The sequence below is a fragment of the Gigantopelta aegis genome, chromosome 4 (genome assembly GCF_016097555.1).
Source record: "Gigantopelta aegis isolate Gae_Host chromosome 4, Gae_host_genome, whole genome shotgun sequence".
Taxonomy (NCBI): Eukaryota; Metazoa; Mollusca; class Gastropoda; order Neomphalida; family Peltospiridae; genus Gigantopelta; species Gigantopelta aegis.
The window spans coordinates 87,278,982-87,296,732 of NC_054702.1; the positions used below are offsets into that span (position 1 = coordinate 87,278,982).

Genomic DNA, 17,751 nt, shown 5'->3' on the forward strand with positions numbered 1-17,751 from the left:
CGCATTATATTTTTAAGCAATAAAACCACCAAGAATAAAATGCATAACCTAACAAAAACAAACACCAATACACGTGGTGAGCATTTGATAGAACTAAAGTACCATTTTATAATAGGAGTTAATCATGTAATGAATAAGAAGAAAAAAAACCTTAACACAAAGGCATTGAATAAGCTTGTTTTTGCTTGTTACTTACATTATGAATGACATTCCGAACAAGCGAAACAAAGTCCATGAGTTGTTCCCACTGACTAGATTACCAGGCTAGCTCCATACCCTGCCGTTTTTTTCGGTACTCTGCAAAAGAGGTGGACGAAATCACTACCACCTAACAAAGTTTGTTTTGTTTAACGAAACCACTAGAGCACACTGATTTATTAATCATCGGCTATTGGATGTCAAACATTTGATAATTTTGACATATAGTCTTAAGGGAAACCCGCTACATTTTTTCATTAGTAGCAAGGGATCTTTTATATGCACCATCCCACAGACAGGCTACCACATACCACAGCCTTTGATGCACCAGTCGTGAGCCCACCGAACGCGCATCAGGCGGACGCTTTACCACTGGGCCCTGAATAGGAATATAAAATGATAAAAATCCTATCTAATTATACGAAAAATATAGTCGAATGTTCTAGCCTTGTATTGGTTATAATGGAGATACCAATGTAATAATTTAGCGTTAGCAATTGTCAACGTTCATAAAATTAAAATAAAATAACATCAAATTTTAATTAAAATTTTAATTAAAATTTGAAATAAAATAAAGTAATGAAATGAAATGAAATAATTCTTCTTCTATACTTGCCTAGAAAACAAGAAAAAGGACAGTAAACTCCTATAAACTATTTCAGTAGACCAAATTATGAAGGTTTCCTACTGCTCATAATAATTTCTGTAATTGCCATTAATCTAATATACTTATTGTTTGCCAGATTATCCACGCCAATCGCAGTTGTGTGTTCGGAAAGATTTCCACACTACTCTACAAAACCACAGGTCGTTGTGTTAGTACTGTGGGAAGTTTCGACATCTTTGGAAAAATCAGTCTGCTTATGGATTTGTTTCCTAACACCAGATTTGGTTTTAACAACAGAAAACTGAAGGCAGCTACAATTGTAGTAAGTCGAATGCGAAAAACTACAATTGTTGTTAAAAAAAAAAATCCCATTGCTTTAATTAGAATGTGTTTAACACTTAATTGATATTATATTTTCTCCAGTAAGAACGCATGCACACAAATATGTACGAATACCCATTTGTGTATACACATGAACAAATGTATGCACACATGGGAGCTCACACACACGTCAAAACTATGTCTCACACAGGCACGTACACAAACACACACTCGCACACACAAACACACGCACACGCACACGCACATTTACACTCAGACACACACAAACACAAACACACACACTCACACTCATACGCACACTCTCACACTCTCTCACACACAAACACACTCACATACAGACACTCACACTCACTCTCTCTCTCACACACATGTACACATTAATTATCATACATTTGATTGCATTTATATTAAAAAGTGTTAATCTAGAAAGGGGTGTCTCCATCTTCGCCAGCTTGTTAATATTTTAAAAATTAACTTAAAAAGAGTGTAAAATATTACTTCCCTGTGTCTTTTTTCAGTCTACAAATACATGTATATTGCACGCAAAGAATGATAACTCCAATGTTTGGACTACCAGTAAGAAAGCCAACAAGAAACATGTCGACACCCAAACGAAGTAAGATAACATATATGAGAGTTCGTCAATATTTTCAGTGGTCGCCATTTGTTGAAAGGAATAAAGACAAGAATGGAAGGGACGTCTTTGAGGGAATCTGTATGGATCTTCTACATCAGCTGGCTTTATCTCTTAATTTCACGTATGTATGTGTGTATATATGTGTGTGTATGTATGTATGTATGTATGTATGTACGTATGTATGTATGTATGTGTATGTATGTATGTATGTGTGTATGTATGTATGTATTGATGTATGAATATCTATATATCGTATGTATGTCGAGGTTAACTGTTACATACATAGATATTAACGCACTGGCGCAGGGGATACTTAAATCCTTTCTGGCCTCACAAATTGTCCCATGCCGTTGCTGGGACTCGAACCTGTGGCACCGATTCGCCCGCAAATTGCAAGACTAGCCACGATGCGCTCTGAGCTATTGAGGCATCCATACAAAAAGGATGCTCTTTAACTCAACCACATGCATGGGGACTACAATCTACACGGTCGATCCCGCTTACGTGCATTAAAAGTGGGCAGACCTGGCACTGGCTAGTATGTATTGATGTATGAATATCTATATATTGTATTATGTCGAGGTTGACTGTTACATACATAGATATTAACGCAATGGCGCAGGGGATAATTAAATCCTTTCTGGCCTCACAAATTGTCCTATTCCGTTGCTGGGACTCGAACCTGTGGCACCGAATCGCCCGCAAATTGCAAGACTAACCACGATGCGCTCTGAGCTATTTAGGCATCCATAAAAAGGATACTCTTTAACTCAACCACATGCATGGGGTCTACAATCTGTGTGTGTGTGTGTGTGTGTGTGTGTGTGTGTGTGTGTGTGTGTGTGTGTGTATGTATCTATGTATGTATCTATGTATGTATGCATTGATGGATAAATATCTATATATTGTATGTACGTCGAGTTTGACAATTACACACATAAATATTAATGCACCTGGCATCGCAGCTATAACTTCAATTTGATTGGTCCCAGAGTAACCGGTGCTCTCATATAAAATTGGAAACTGGTACCTACAGAAATCTATTTGAAGTTGGCCATTGTCAACCTTAATAGTGATTAATTCATTTCACTTACCTGCAACAAATTCACTTTTAATAAATAATTTTTTCATTAAAGGGACATTCCTGAGTTTGCTGCATTGTAAAATGTTTCCGACTAATAAAACATTTCTACGATTAAACGTACATAATAAATATATTTTATTGTTTAGAATATCAGTGTCTGTATACTTTTTTAGGAAATAAAATGAAATTTAAGCTAATACAAATATTAGAACTATCAGAAACACGTTTAATATACACCCAGTAATATTTTATGCAAAAAATTATATTTAATATGTAATTACAATCGTTAAAAAGTCGATGTTTGTCGATAACATCTTAAAAATTGCAGCAAACTCAGGAATGTCCGTTTAACAGAGTGGTAGCTGGTTAAGCTACCTTTTTATGAAAACAAATATGACAATAGTCTTTGAATGATTTGAACTGGGCAGTAGCATGGTTACAGATACGTGTAAAGGGCAATCTCTCGGGAAGACGGTTCAATAACATACATACAATGGGAATGTTACGGGCTACTACTTCGTGGTATACATACAACACTGAGGGAATTTGTGTCCCACATTACGGTTGGAGTCGCTCACGTTTGCTTTTGTTGGGAGTGACAGTCCTCTTACAGGCGGCGAAACAGGGATGAAACATCCTGTTACTGATCTCCTAACGGAGTGGCAGTCTTCTTAAGGACGAGCACCTGATTATGGATTATGGAAGCAATCACGTCTTAGGCTAACATCCTTTCGACTCTGCCTTGTGCAGAGATATTAAAGCTACACTGGAAATCATTTTGTTTTAGCCAATTTTCACATAATAGAGTATTTCTTCGAAAAGCATTCAAAAGTGGTCAATTTAAAGAAACATTTATTAGTCCAATACTGAATGCTGTAGCCAGTTTGTATAAACAAAAATTATAAACTAATGGCGAGTGTGTTCTGTATTGTGATTGATTAATTACATTCTTTTTCTGGGATCAAATGAAAATAACACCCGGAAAGCTAATGACGTCATTAAAAAGTGACGTCATAAGCAATTGGAACAGGCAAAGTTGATGATTCTAGGATCTACGGTTAGATTGTAGCCAGGTTTTTTTCTTCAAGAAATACCAAATATACAGTTAGCTCCGTAGAAAAACGATTCAGTTTACAATGGACATAACCATATTGAGTGTTTAGATTTAGAGTGTTATTGTCTATTTGATGCCCGCAAATGTTTCATTTTTGACCTCAGGCTTACGCCCAGAATACGATATCAGAATACGGTTTTGTCATTCAGATTTTCATGATCTGGGCCCGTGCTTATACAATTTAAAGTCAGGACTTTAATAAAGTCCAGACTTTAACGTGATGCTATTTGAATGGCGTTGCCATGACGTTAAAGTCTGGACTTTATTAAAGGGACATTCCTGAGTTTGTTGCATTGTAAGATGTTTCCGACTAATAAAATATTTCTACGATTAAACTTCCATATTAAATATATAAAAACAAATTTTAGAATATCATTGTCTGTATATTCAATGTGTTTCTGGTCGTCTTAATATTTGTAAGAAGCCCAAACTGGATTCTGTCTTCAAATAATGTTGTACGTACGAAAAAATAATATTTTAGGAAATAAAATGAAATTTAACCTAGTAAAAATATTAGAACGATCAGAAACACGTTTAATATACAGCCACTAGTATTTTATGTAGAAAAATATAATTGATATGTAATTACAATCGTTATAAAGGATCTGCTAGTTGATAACATCTTAAAAGTTGCAGCAAACTCAGGAATGTCCCTTTAAAGTCTAGACTTTTAGGTTTATAAGCGGCCAGAGCTGTTTCCCGTGGTATAGCATACGGCACAGGGGGAATATTTGTGTTTGATATTACTCTTGGCGACGTCCTCATTTGAGTGTTTTCATAATGTGGGTTGTTGCCAAAGTATTACACAGAGCTGATTAATTAATAACGACTTGCCTATAAAGACGCATTATGAATGCACGTCTACAATACGTTTTAAACCTGTAATGAACTATTTTATTCCCAGTTGCATTACTGGTAATAATCAAATACCTTTGTAGAATGCAATAAAACCATGAAATATGCAAGAGACAGGAATATTGAATATTGCGGCGAGGAATAGTGGGTCCGCATACAAAGACCTCCTGTGTATTCAAACCACAGTAGGTGAGCCTCTTCCGTACATACTCATCAATGCCATATCTAGCGGGTCCCTTGGGTGGTCATTTTAGACAGGTTTAACCGTGTATTACAGTGAGAAATCAATTAATTTATATCCCTGTGAATATTGCATCCTCTGAAATATAGTGTCTCTGTTTGTAGTGTTCAGTCAATAATCACAGCTCAACGTTTTGCATTCAGATGTATCACAATTGATTTAATCACAAAATTTGTGATTAATTATCGGTCGTTCGTGAAATTAATATATGATTAGTGGGAGCCAGGATTAAAATTCATTCATTCATTTATAGTTATTGTCGTGCTTATATTCAGTTAAGGTTCAAGCACGGTGTCCTGGGCTATCTGGACTGTCTGAACTGGACAGGGGATTAGTGATTAGTTGTTAGTGAGGGAGAAGTCGGTGTAGTGTTCTTACACCTACCCAATGAGTCGTTAGAACTCGCTCTGGGTAGGGGAAGGTACCGGGAGGCGAACCCAGTACCTATCAGCTTTAAGTCCGATGTCTTACATCACTGAAGCCAATTAGGATTAAAATAATTTGGTATGCATATACACCATTAGTTATTACAATGATCTGGGAGTTTTTCTTTAAAACAATATTTCAATATCTTAGGTCACCGGAACCTGGTTCACGTCATTTTTATCCAAGTAACCGATTGTTTATTTACATGAATTATATTTGAGTAGGGAATTTCTGATGATATTGACGTTTTTAATTTAATTTTAGAATGTTAAGGTTTAGCACGTAACCGTCAATTTAAAGTCGCGTAACCATCACGCGAACAGAACGATAGTTCGCGTGAAATGTTGTATTAAGATAGAAAATGTCAAAAACATCTCTATACTGTTTTTTAATGATATTTTTACAAAACATGGCAAACTAAAGCATGGGATGAGATAACTTAGTTTTTGTTCATTCAGTTCATTCATTTGATCTTATTTACGTGCTTATATCCAATTAAGGTTCAAGCACGCTGTCCTGAGAACACATTTCAACTATCTGGGCTGTCTGTCCAGGACAGCGTGTTAGTTGTTAGTGGTTAGTGAAAGTCAAGAGAGTGTAGTGGTGTTAAAACTCGCTCTGGGTTGGAGCCGGTACCGGCTCTAGTAATGACTTATTCCCTTTTTGGCTCTTTTACGTGTTAATCGCACACTGAATGCTATTATCCCCGTAACCTTTAAAAACACCAACGAGAAATTTTAAATTACACCTAGGTTGTTATTTATAGAGCTTTTACTATATCGTTGGCTTGTTTCCATAGACGCCTTTACACCGATTTAGCGTGACTTTAGTTAATCAAACTAATATCTGAAGTAATTAGACAGAGATTAAATGCGATTAACTTTTGCTATCGTCACGTAAAATGTGAATTAAAGGTTAAAAAAAGTGGGGGAAGAATAAAATAAATAAAATAAACGTACAGTGTAAGATGGCATGTACTTGAGAGGGCATTTACAAACCAAAAGACTGGATCCAATCAGAATTGAATTTGCATTATGTCAACATAAATTTAATTAGCCACGGTATTTTGATAACATCACTAATTATCAGTGTGTTTTTGGTCGTCCGGCTGGAGCGAGAAATAGCCCATCACACGAACGATTTACCACTGTGCAGCAAGGGATCTTTTATATGCACTTTCCCACAGACAGAAAAGCACATACCACGGTCTTTGGCCAGCTGTGGTGTACTGGTTGGAAAGAGAAAGAACCCAATCAGTTGAATTGATCCATCGAGGTGATTCGATCCTGCGACGCAAGCACTTCAAGCGAGCACTCAAACGACTAAGCTAAATCCCGGCTCAGAGAAAGAGAGACAGACAGACAGGCAGAGAGAGACACACGCACACACATATATAGACAGAGAGAGAGAGAGAGAGAGAGAGAGAGAGAGAGAGAGAGAGAGAGAGAGAGAGAGAGAGAGAGAGGGGGGGAGAGAGAGAGGGGGGAGAAACAGATATATTGAAATAGAGATACATACAGAGAGAGTGACAGACACACACACAACGATATATATATATATATATATATATATATATATATATAGAGAGAGAGAGAGAGAGAGAGAGAGAGAGAGAGAGAGAGAGAGAGAGAGAGAGAGAGAGAGAGAGAGAGAGAGAGGCAGAGAGAGACACACACAAACAATATATAGACAAAGAGAGAGAGAGACAGACAGACACAAAGAGACATACATAGAGAAGGGGGTGGGGGCAGAAACAGAGATATTTTGAAATAGAGATACATACAGGCAGAGAGAGTGACAGACACACACACAACGATATATATATATATATATATATATATATATATATATATATATATATATATGAGAGAGAGAGAGAGAGAGAGAGAGAGAGAGAGAGAGAGAGAGAGAGAGAGAGAGAGAGAGAGAGAGAGAGAGAGAGAGACACAAAGAGGGAGAGAGCGAGTGGGAGAAAGAAAGATAACTAAAGAGAGAAACAGAGGAAGAGAGATACTGAAACAGAGACAAAGACACAGACAAGCAGAGAGAGAGAGAAAAAAGAGAAAGATATAATAGACAGATAGAGAGAAAGAGAGAGGGTGTGTGTGTGTGTGTGTGTGTGTGTGTGTGTGTGTGTGTTTAGTCATGTGCACACATATCATATTTGTCTGCATTTAAAATAAACGTCTGATGATCATCTTTCGCTTATTATGTAGCTTACGTTGAATCGTACGATAAATATTATCATTACTAAAAGACACACTGTATAGCTGCAGCTTAACAAACCAAAAAATGATTAAGTGCTGAACATTGATTCAATACATACATATAACCATGGTGCAATAACATTTTGTTTCTCTTCTTCAAACAAGTTATGAAGTCATGGAGACACCGGATGGGGAATTCGGTACATTAGTCAATAATTCCTGGACAGGTCTCGTTGGATTATTACAAAGAGAGGTAATTGTATCATTTTAATTGTAGTTTGGTATAATGTACTAATTAAATTTAGAGTAATAGTATATGTCACTGTTCTGAAACATAGTTAATAGTAATTCAAACCACAGGAGGAAATGTGGGGAGGGATTGGCCTCATATATATTTTAGAACAGTGGCCGATTATCTACACCTAACAATATGATGCTTAATTTGTTTTTCCTCTTTAACTATAACAGTAAAATAATTGTAAACTTAGGAAAAAAAATTAATTTAAAAAATTTGAATAGTGCTACAAAATATTATCAAAAACATTTATGTCACTGGTCGAGTTTAATACATTACCGTGCGTATATAGAAATCGCGTAAACCTTTTTGTTCCGCGGTAAAGGTTGTAAAGTATGTCCAGTGGGAAATACTGCAGTTTATTCTAAATCAATACTTCTATTTAACATTCAGTATCAGATCATTGACCGCTGACATATATCTCGCATTTTATCAATAATAACATATTTGATGAATAGTCTCTAAATGTGACCATGATGTATACAGATCTAAAAGACAAATATAAAGTAAGGCAGTCCCGTCGCCTGGAGGCTATTTACTAAGTTATTTAGTGTGTACACGTCTATTGATTGTTGTTAATCTCCGGCTCTGAGATGGCGAAAAGGAATATTGATACATAGCTAAGTGCGACTACAGAACTAAGTGCACACAAAGGTTTTTTGTTTTTTACTACGCTTGAATGTTTAATTTCATTTTTATTACAAAGTTTGAAATTAATCATAGTTATAGGATCGTAATTCTGACAGATACATACAAATAATCGCGGAACCTACTAAGAAGGGCATGTTGTACAACCACATACAGCGCACTACTAAGCATGACAATAAATTGTACATTTAAAATATTAACTGAGATTGTGTATATTTTATAACATTTATGTCGTTTACATATAAACGTGAAAATCAAAGTACAAAATAAACCAAACCAAATAAGTATCTAAATGTAAGTTTGTATTTCTGGGCTGGATCATATATTTGTTCTAGAAAATCGCTTCTTGAACTATTGTCTGTTGATTTTACCTATATTGCCGACCGTATACATCTACTTATTTTATTTCCATATGTATTACTGTAATAAATCCTTATAACATTAAATATAAATTTTGGAGGGGAGGGTGTGTATTCAAATTCTCGAAATTTAAGTGTAGATGTATAAATTTAGTCCTACGTATAAGACAGTTACATGTACCTCCCCACCCCAAAAGCTGATCATTTCCTTGAGAGCATTCGTTTTTAGAAGAAAAAAAAATCATTTTTGAAATCATTTAACAGGAGGTGGACTTGGTTGTAGGACCACTGACCGTAACTAAGGAGAGAGAAGTGGTCATGGACTTCATCTACCCTTTCTACCACGACTACGGGAAAGGGATATACCGGATGCCAGATCCAGTGAAGTCCAAATGGAAGACTCTACTCCGTCCGTTCAAGTGGCAAGTCATTGTGGCGCTAGGTGGCGTGTTCGTCTGCTCAGCGCTCATCCTGTTCACCACAAAGAAAGCCGTACTTCACGTAAAGACCAGCCACAAATACAAATACAGCAAGGACTTCATCCTCACAGACAGTGTGTGGTACACGTTTGGAACCTTTATCAAACACCGTGAGTTTCCACAGGCCACAAATTATCACATTACTGTGAGGGGTGGAGGGCTCCAAAAGATATCCTACGTTGAAAATTACATATAAAAATGTAATATTGCATAGTAACTTACATAGTTTTGACATATTTTACTGTTGTTTCTTAACATATGACAGCAGACTAAACAGACTTAAAACGGATTATTTGGTTCCTGCTGCTACCACCCACAGGCGTGCGCGCACGCACGCACACACACACACACACACACACACACACACACACACACACACACGTGTGTACGTACACGTGCGTACTCCTTACTATGCGTGGAGTTAGCAAGACTAGTATCATATCTTCTGCGTATGATTTATTTTCGTCTGGTAAACACACGTACCCATCATTTTCCAGACCACAAATATTTTGACTAAATACAATAGCTAACATTTGTAGCTCTAGATGTCGCAAACCTGAATTTTCAAAATGTATTCTTATTTCTTATACTAGATTACAGAAGGCACATTGTCCATTCTACTGCTGCCTCCTTAGACAAAAATTGTCAGCGAATGTGCTGGTATATTTAATATTAAATGTATATATATATATATATATATATATATATAGATATATATAGATATATATATATATATATATTAAAGTTAAAATTTAAATATTTAAATACAGTCATGCTTTATCATCATAATCAAATTAAAATAGACTTTGCTTTTTCATGAAATGTCAAACTCGCACATCCATGCAAATCCATGCAAATTATACAATTAAATATGATCATTTACTAGTTAAAATGAGTTAAGTTGATTTGGTAACTTTATGTATGTGACACCAATGACAGTATGCGTTAAATATTTCTACATGCAGCTGGTGTTTCCGGTATTACGAATGCACTTAGGTTGAAAAAAATCTTTAAAGACTAGGTAACGGAAATAAGGAAAATAAGAAAATGGTTAAAAAAAAAAACCTCGTCAAACGTCAAAATGCTAATTGTTTCTATTTAAAAAAAATTTCAATTCGTATATTTCCGTTGTCTTTTCCGCCTGTGTCTTTATTACCGTCTAAAATTAGTAATAAACTGGTAGCAGACGATATTGGATAACAAATCACGCTATCAAATCACGTAATCTTACCTCGAAATACGTTTAATCACAAGCCAAATTGGTTTCCGACATTCATTCTGTTGAAAAAATCTATACATTTCTCTATTTCCCTCATCATCAATCCGTTACTTAATTTTCTTCACCAAGTTAATTAAATGTTCAGTGACATACGTTTAGCTCTATGTAGTAGTGGCCATATGTATATGAGGCGGGGTGTGTGTGTTGGGGGGGGGGGGGGTCAGGGGTGGTAACCTCGCTTGATTAAAGGGACATTCCTGAGTTTGCTGCATTGTAAGATGTTTCCGACAAATAAAATATTTTTACACGATTAAACTTACATATTAAATATATTTTCTTGTTTAGAATATCAGTGTCTGTATATTTAATGCGTTTCTTAATATTTGTAATAAGCCCAAACTGGATTTTGTCTTCAAATGATTTCATACGTACGAAAAAATTATATTTTAGGAAATAAAATGAAATTTAACCTAGTACAAATATTAGAACGATCAGAAACACGTTTAACATTCAGCCACTAATATGTTATGCAGAAAAATATATTTGATATGTAATTACAATCGTTAAAAAGTCTCTGTTAGTCGATAACATCTTTAAAATTGCAGCAAACTCAGGAACGTCCCTTTAAGAAACTAAGCAATGTTAGGGGCAGAGACTGAATTATGTTTATAACAGATCCTTCTGAAACGTCGTATTCTTATGAGAGAGATATTGATCTATTCGTATAAAACAATGTTACCGGCCTCGGTGGCGTCGTGGTTAGGCCATCGGCTGGTAGGTACTGGGTTCGGATCCCAGTAAAGGCATGGGATTTTTAATCCAGATACCGACTCCAAACCCTGAGTGAGTGCTCCGCAAGGCTCAATGGCTAGGTGTAAAGCACTTGCACCGACCAGTGATCCATAACTTGTTCAACAAAGGCCATGGTTTGTGCTATCCTGCCTGTGGGAAGCCCAAATAAAAGATCCCTTGCTGCCTGTCGTAAAAGAGTAGCCTATGTGGCGACAGCGGGTTTCCTCTAAAAAAAAAAACAGTGTCCGAATGACAAAATTAGTGTGCTCTAGTGGCGTCGTTAAATAAAACCAACTTTACGTTTTAAACAATGTTGTTCATGGTTCACCATATGCCGTTGCCTAACGACCTGGGTGTAATAAAGTTCTGATCAGTTTGAGGCGTGTAGCTGAGGGCATCATTCCCTGAGCGCGAAGGAGCTACCTTTCGATAAACTAAGTCAAATCAATCAGTTAGCTCCAATTTCAATTTTGATGAACCATTCTTAATAATGCGTCCAAATTACCTTGAAGAAATTACACAACCTTTTTTATTTGGCTTTAATCTTACGGGGCATATGCAAATTCAGTAGCACTAAACCAACTCTCGCCCTCTACCGACCCTGGTCGGGCTGCTTGTGCTCCCTTGCACATACCAGCCAAAAAAATATTTTCCTGTCCTAGATGAGGAGCTGGTGAAAGTTGACACCTGCGTCCATGACAGGCGTGAGCTACAACAGCTTGTTCTGAATGTGCACGCTTAAACCTATAACCTGACCTGACCTGAGCGCGAAATATGGCACTAATGTAGTCGCGGAACTAATATTGAGTCTTCTTCAACTTCAACAGAGTATTTTTCTAGGGGCTACTGTCTCCTTGTCTCCCAACAAGCTACAGCCCTGCCGCTGGGTCTTGGGCAATATGCAAAATTGCATGAAGTTACGTGTATATAATGTACATTTTGAGAATATTTGTCGATGGGTTGTTTCTTTCAGACGCCAGATATGAGCACGTGTCAGGAACAACCAAAGTGTTCGTGAGTTTCCTGTGGTTCTTCAGCACGATCATCATCGCGGCGTACAGCGGTAGTCTCGTCGCCTTCTTGACGGTAAAGAAGACGAGTCCGCCATTTAAAACACTGGCAGAAGTAGCCAAGCAGGATACTTACGAGTGGGGAACAATTGGAGGAAGTATGTGGGTCACCTTGTTTACGGTATGTGCTATACACAGAAAGACAGGAAGACATAGTTAGACAATGGCTCGGGTTTTCCCCATTCTTATCTGGTCTTCCACGACTGCTATATCGAAAGCCGAAGTATGTACAATCCTGTCTATGAAACATTAAAGTACATATAAAGCATCCCTTTATATGGCAGCAGCTAGTTTCTTCTTTTTCGAATAATATTTGTTAAACACCAATGAGCTGTAGTTTCGCTGAGGTGTCATTAAGCAAAACTATTTCTTTCCAGTTCTATTCATTCATTCATTCCAGCGTGCACGTTCAGAACAAGTTGTGCGCACGCTTGTCATGGGCGCAGGTGCCGGCTTGTGTCGTCTCCTCCGTTCAGGATAGGAAAAGGGCTGAGGTGGGTTGGAGAATGAACCGCCTGTGCTGGAAAGTGCAACAGAGCACCAGCAGCCCGACTGGGATCGGTGGCGAGCGGGGGAAATTTTTGCGCTATTGAATTTTGAATGTCTCGTAGGATTAAGTCAAAAAGGAAAATATTGCGCAAATTTCTTGAAGTAATTTTGGCGCCTTTTATTCCAGCGGTCTAATCTGACTGTGTACAAAGACATCTGGAACGGCGTGCAGCGTTTTGCCAGCACGGATCAGAACGTGCTGAGCTCGTTAGACGGCGTTCACAAGGCCAAGGTGGAGAACGGCAACTACATCTTCTTCTTCGACGGCGACATCATTCAGCTGTGGTCGGAGGCGAACTGCGATCTCGTGATGCTGGAGGAGACGTTCTACCAGATCCAGTACGCGGTCGGACTTCCCAACATGTCGCCCTACAAGAAACTCTTCTCAGACACGTGCGTGCTCTCGTTGTTCTCACACGCCCATTGGGCTATTTCTCGTTCTAGCCAGTGCACCACGACTGGTAAATTAAAGGCCGTAGTATGTGCTGTTATGTCTGTCGGATGGTCCCTTGATGCATTGAGTAAATGTAGCGGGTTTCCTCTCATGACTATGTGTCAGAATTACCAAATTTTTCACATCCAATAGCCGATGATTAATTAATCAATGTGGTGTAGTGTCTTTAAACAAAACAAACGTTAACTTTGTTCTGACACTATAAATTAGCTGGCATGGAAGACACCGTTGTGTATGGATACATTCGAAAATACACTGAATGCTACTAGTTCCCCGTCTTGTTACATCGTAAGAATTATTAAATTATTTGGTTGTAATTTTATGAGTATATAGTTGAAGATACAATGTTTACATTTCACAGCAAAAATAGATAATTTTGGCGTCAAACTGCCATTATGTTACTTTGAAATAGCACCGTTAAAGTACGAATGTTGTCAAATTTAATGTTCCTGGGCGTCCTGACCTTCAAAATTAAGCGAAACATAATGCAAGTACCTAGGAACTATGATCAGTGACTTTAAGATTGCCATAAAAGGTCAGGGATTGTTGTACATACTCGTACAATGACATGGAATAATTTAATGTTTTTAAAGAATACAAGGTTTGTGTATTAATGTACATATTATGATGTAAAATGAAGAATCCATAATGTATTTATCTTTATTAAAACTGAAAAGCTATTTTTAAAAACAATTATGTTCTAATAAATTTGCTTCTTATGACAAGTGTAGTTATAATTAACCCCTTTATTTGTGAATTGACAGAATGCTGGCTATAGAACAAAGCGGACTGCTGGATATTTGGAAGAAGCGATGGTGGCCGAAGGGGAACATGTGTGTGGGTGAGCAGGAACTTGTGGCTCGGGTCATTGACATTGTCGACATGCAGAGTGCGTTCTACGTCTTGTGTATCGGTCTGTTCGTGGGGACGGTCATACTCACTGTTGAAAAACTACGACGGTAACAACTGGTACAACTACATCATCAGCTCGAATTGGAATAATATCATTCTTAGCGATGGCATCTGCCAACATGACAGTTTGCAATTGGCTTGTTTCTTCATGAACACCTGATGCAATCATTGTTTGGAGAATGTTCTGCACGTGAACACAGCTGATTTAGTTTCCAGTGAGCTCTGTCATGTATATTGGAAGTATCACGACAGTAACGACTGATACGGTTACACCATCAAGTGGAATTGGAATAACATCATTCACACCGATAGCATCTGCCATCATGGTAGTTGTATTGGGGTTTTTTCATGGACGGATCAATGACTAAAATGATGTCTGGAGCTGTAAACTATTTTGACGTGTACATTCATTTTAATCTTTTGGGTGAAAATCGTGTACGTAATTTTCATTCCTTAGATTAAAATAACGGACGTGGAAAATATTGGCGGCGGTGTGGCAAGATGTACTCACAATTCGCGATTTAGATTTGTGTAATTTGTCTGGGAGTGGCAGTCTTACAGGCGAAGTATATATGTCATCCTTGGAAGTGGCACTCATCCTAATGGTGAAACACTTGACTGTGACTCATGGCAGAACTCATGATATTGTCACAACGTCTTTTTGACTGACTAGTGCGGAGATGCGATTTTGAAAATATGAATGGTTTTGTTGTTCAAATTAGTTTAAGATTTATTTTAAAAGCAACATGCACATGGTCGCATTAATCTTGGAAAAAACTTGATACGTCTTGGATTTTGCAATAATGATTTAAGAAAAGTACTTGAAAGTAGAAGCTATACTTGTGGTATTGTTAAGAGGCACTTGTAACCACATACTATACTCCCCTACTACCGGCGGTCGTTAGAATAAGGACCCATTTTTCTTTTTAAAAATGAGATGCGTTCGGTATCTACAGTATTGTTAAATTGTTATGTCTTCGTTTGTTACCTATCATATGTTGTGATTTCAGCTCTTTTCAGTTGTCTGTACTATCTCTGAGCTCTTTTAGGTAGCACCTTCTGGAGCAAGCCACCCCAATCCATGTCATGTCTTCCCACATAACTTCATTTGTCCTCCACATTCCTTCTCCGGGTGCTTATGAGTCTTCTGTAACCATGTGTTGGCCTGCTCAAATAGCAATATGTTTCCGTTCAGTCTTAGGAGTGGGAACTGGGTCAGTTGGTAGAGCATTCGCTTGAGATGCTTTTGTCGTAGGACTGAATCTCATCAGTGGTCATATTCTCGATTTTCTTCCATTTCAACCAGTGCCCCACGACTGGTATATTAAAGGCCGTAGCATATGCTGTCCTGCTTGTGGAAAGTGCATATAAATGATATCTTGCTGCTAATGAAAAATATGAAACAGGTTTCCTCAAAGACGATGTCAGAATTATGAAATGTTTGACACCCAGTAGCTGATGATTAATAAATCAATGTGATCGAACTGTTCGATCTTACATGGTCACATGATCTCCATCCTCGTTGTTTTAGCGGGTTGCTGATGTGGTTGTTGGTGTATTCTGATCTTTCATCTTGTATGCTGAATGTGAAGTGGTTTTCTGAAACACCATCTGTCAAAATTCCCCCTCGGCTCTCAATCGTTCTATTTTTTTTTTTTTTTTTTTTTTTTTTCCAAGGTAAGGTATGTAAATACGTATCAAGAGATCTTGATGCAGACTTTGTCTGGTGAGCAATCGGAAGGGAAATGCATATTATTTTGATCAGGTTTACGAAACTTACCTCATTGCACAAAATTATGTGCATGTTCTTATTTGCATAAGCAGAACGTGTTTGGTCGCGTACATCGGATACTCTGGCAGGACAATATTTGATTTAACCTACGTAATTGCTTGTTTTGTCAATAAATTGTATAGATTGTATACAGTGCTGGTTATTTGTGGAAGTTCAGCATGATCTGAACTACGACAGCACGTTTTCAGTGTAATCCGGAAGTTGTCTATACCATTAATAATGTATTAAATGTAAACATCACAAATGGAAATTTGTAGGAAGAAGACTTAATATATGATTTGTCTGTTATTCCATTTCAACTGTATGAAAATAAAATAAATGTTGTTTAAAATCAATTGAAGAAGTTTGTTTTCAGTTTTGTTTTTGTTAACTTAAAAAACATCAGCGATACCAAGTGTATTATATTAAAAATATCATTGTAATGTGTGTCTATGTCTGTTCTCTCTCTCTCTCTCTCTCTCTCTCTCTCTCTCTCTCTCTCTCTCTCTCTCTCTCTCTCTCTCTCTCTCTCTCTCTCTCTCTCTCTCTCTCTCTCTCTATATATATATATATATATATATATATATATATATATACATATATATATATCTTTCGCTCTCTCTTTGTTGGGTGACATTTTATTTGTACTCTAAATTAAAATTTATAAAACTATATTTTCCTCTGCAAGATAAGAGTAACAACGAGACAAATTGTTATAAATAGATTTCTAAAATAGCAAAACTATTATAACGTTCCACAACTTATAAGATTTAACAGAGCTTCAATTATCTAGTTTCCCTTCTCATGGCATCAAAGAAACTATTCTATTACCACCTTGGCAATAAGGAAGAAAACCTATTCGTTAATTATCGGCAAATGAAGTATTTGCCTCAGGAAAATATACTCACTTCCCATTGTCGATATTCATGTTGTGAGTAATACTTTGAAGTACAATTTGGCAATGTTTTATTTGCATGAAAGAAAGAAGTAATAGACAGCGAATTCATCATTGGAAATAGATACTTTCAGAAACAAAGATAGACAATTAATAAGACTGGAGATACATTATGTCTGCATGCCCTTTCAAAAACTTAACAGAAAAAAGACTTCCATTCCATAACATATACTCGTTAGTGCATGCGAGCGTAGAACGTAGAACATACGAGCGTAGAACTAAAGTTTAAACGGCGGAAGCAAGTAGAGACTGGGGGGGGGGGGGGGGGGCTGACTGAGATCGAGGGCGAAACGCAAAGTTTCTAGGGGGTCGGGGGTATACTCCCCAGTAACATTTTGAAAACAAGATGTCCTGAAATGCAATTTCCTGCATTCTACAAGTACAATTCATCTCTGCCTTAACATTTACAAACAATAATATAAACTCAGTGTGTCGCTGCATTGACTACTATCACAGATTTGCAGTATAACAATATTATGTACTCGTCCCAACCGACATGTCAGAACACATACACACACGCACGCACGCACGCACACA

General features: G+C 37.2%; 1 protein-coding gene across 1 annotated transcript; it reads left to right on the top strand.

The window, feature by feature from the left end:
- The first annotated feature begins 956 nt into the window (after nt 1-956).
- LOC121372341 (glutamate receptor ionotropic, kainate 2-like) lies at nt 957-16,573 on the top strand. Its single transcript, XM_041498643.1, has 7 exons — nt 957-1,127; nt 1,802-1,905; nt 7,877-7,964; nt 9,278-9,602; nt 12,477-12,694; nt 13,250-13,515; nt 14,341-16,573. Exons 1-7 carry the CDS (start codon nt 1,062-1,064, stop codon nt 14,537-14,539), a joined length of 1,266 nt encoding a protein of 421 aa, XP_041354577.1. The 5' UTR covers nt 957-1,061; the 3' UTR covers nt 14,540-16,573.
- Nucleotides 16,574-17,751: the final 1,178 nt, after the last annotated feature.

Excerpts from the sequence above, each read along its gene's own strand:
- LOC121372341 (XM_041498643.1), top strand. The coding sequence starts at position 1,062 with ATGGATTTGTTTCCTAACACCAGATTTGGTTTTAACAACAGAAAACTG. Across the intron at positions 9,603-12,476 it reads TGGAACCTTTATCAAACACC|ACGCCAGATATGAGCACGTG; the intron begins GTGAGTTTCCAC and ends TGTTTCTTTCAG. Across the intron at positions 13,516-14,340 it reads AAGAAACTCTTCTCAGACAC|AATGCTGGCTATAGAACAAA; the intron begins GTGCGTGCTCTC and ends GTGAATTGACAG.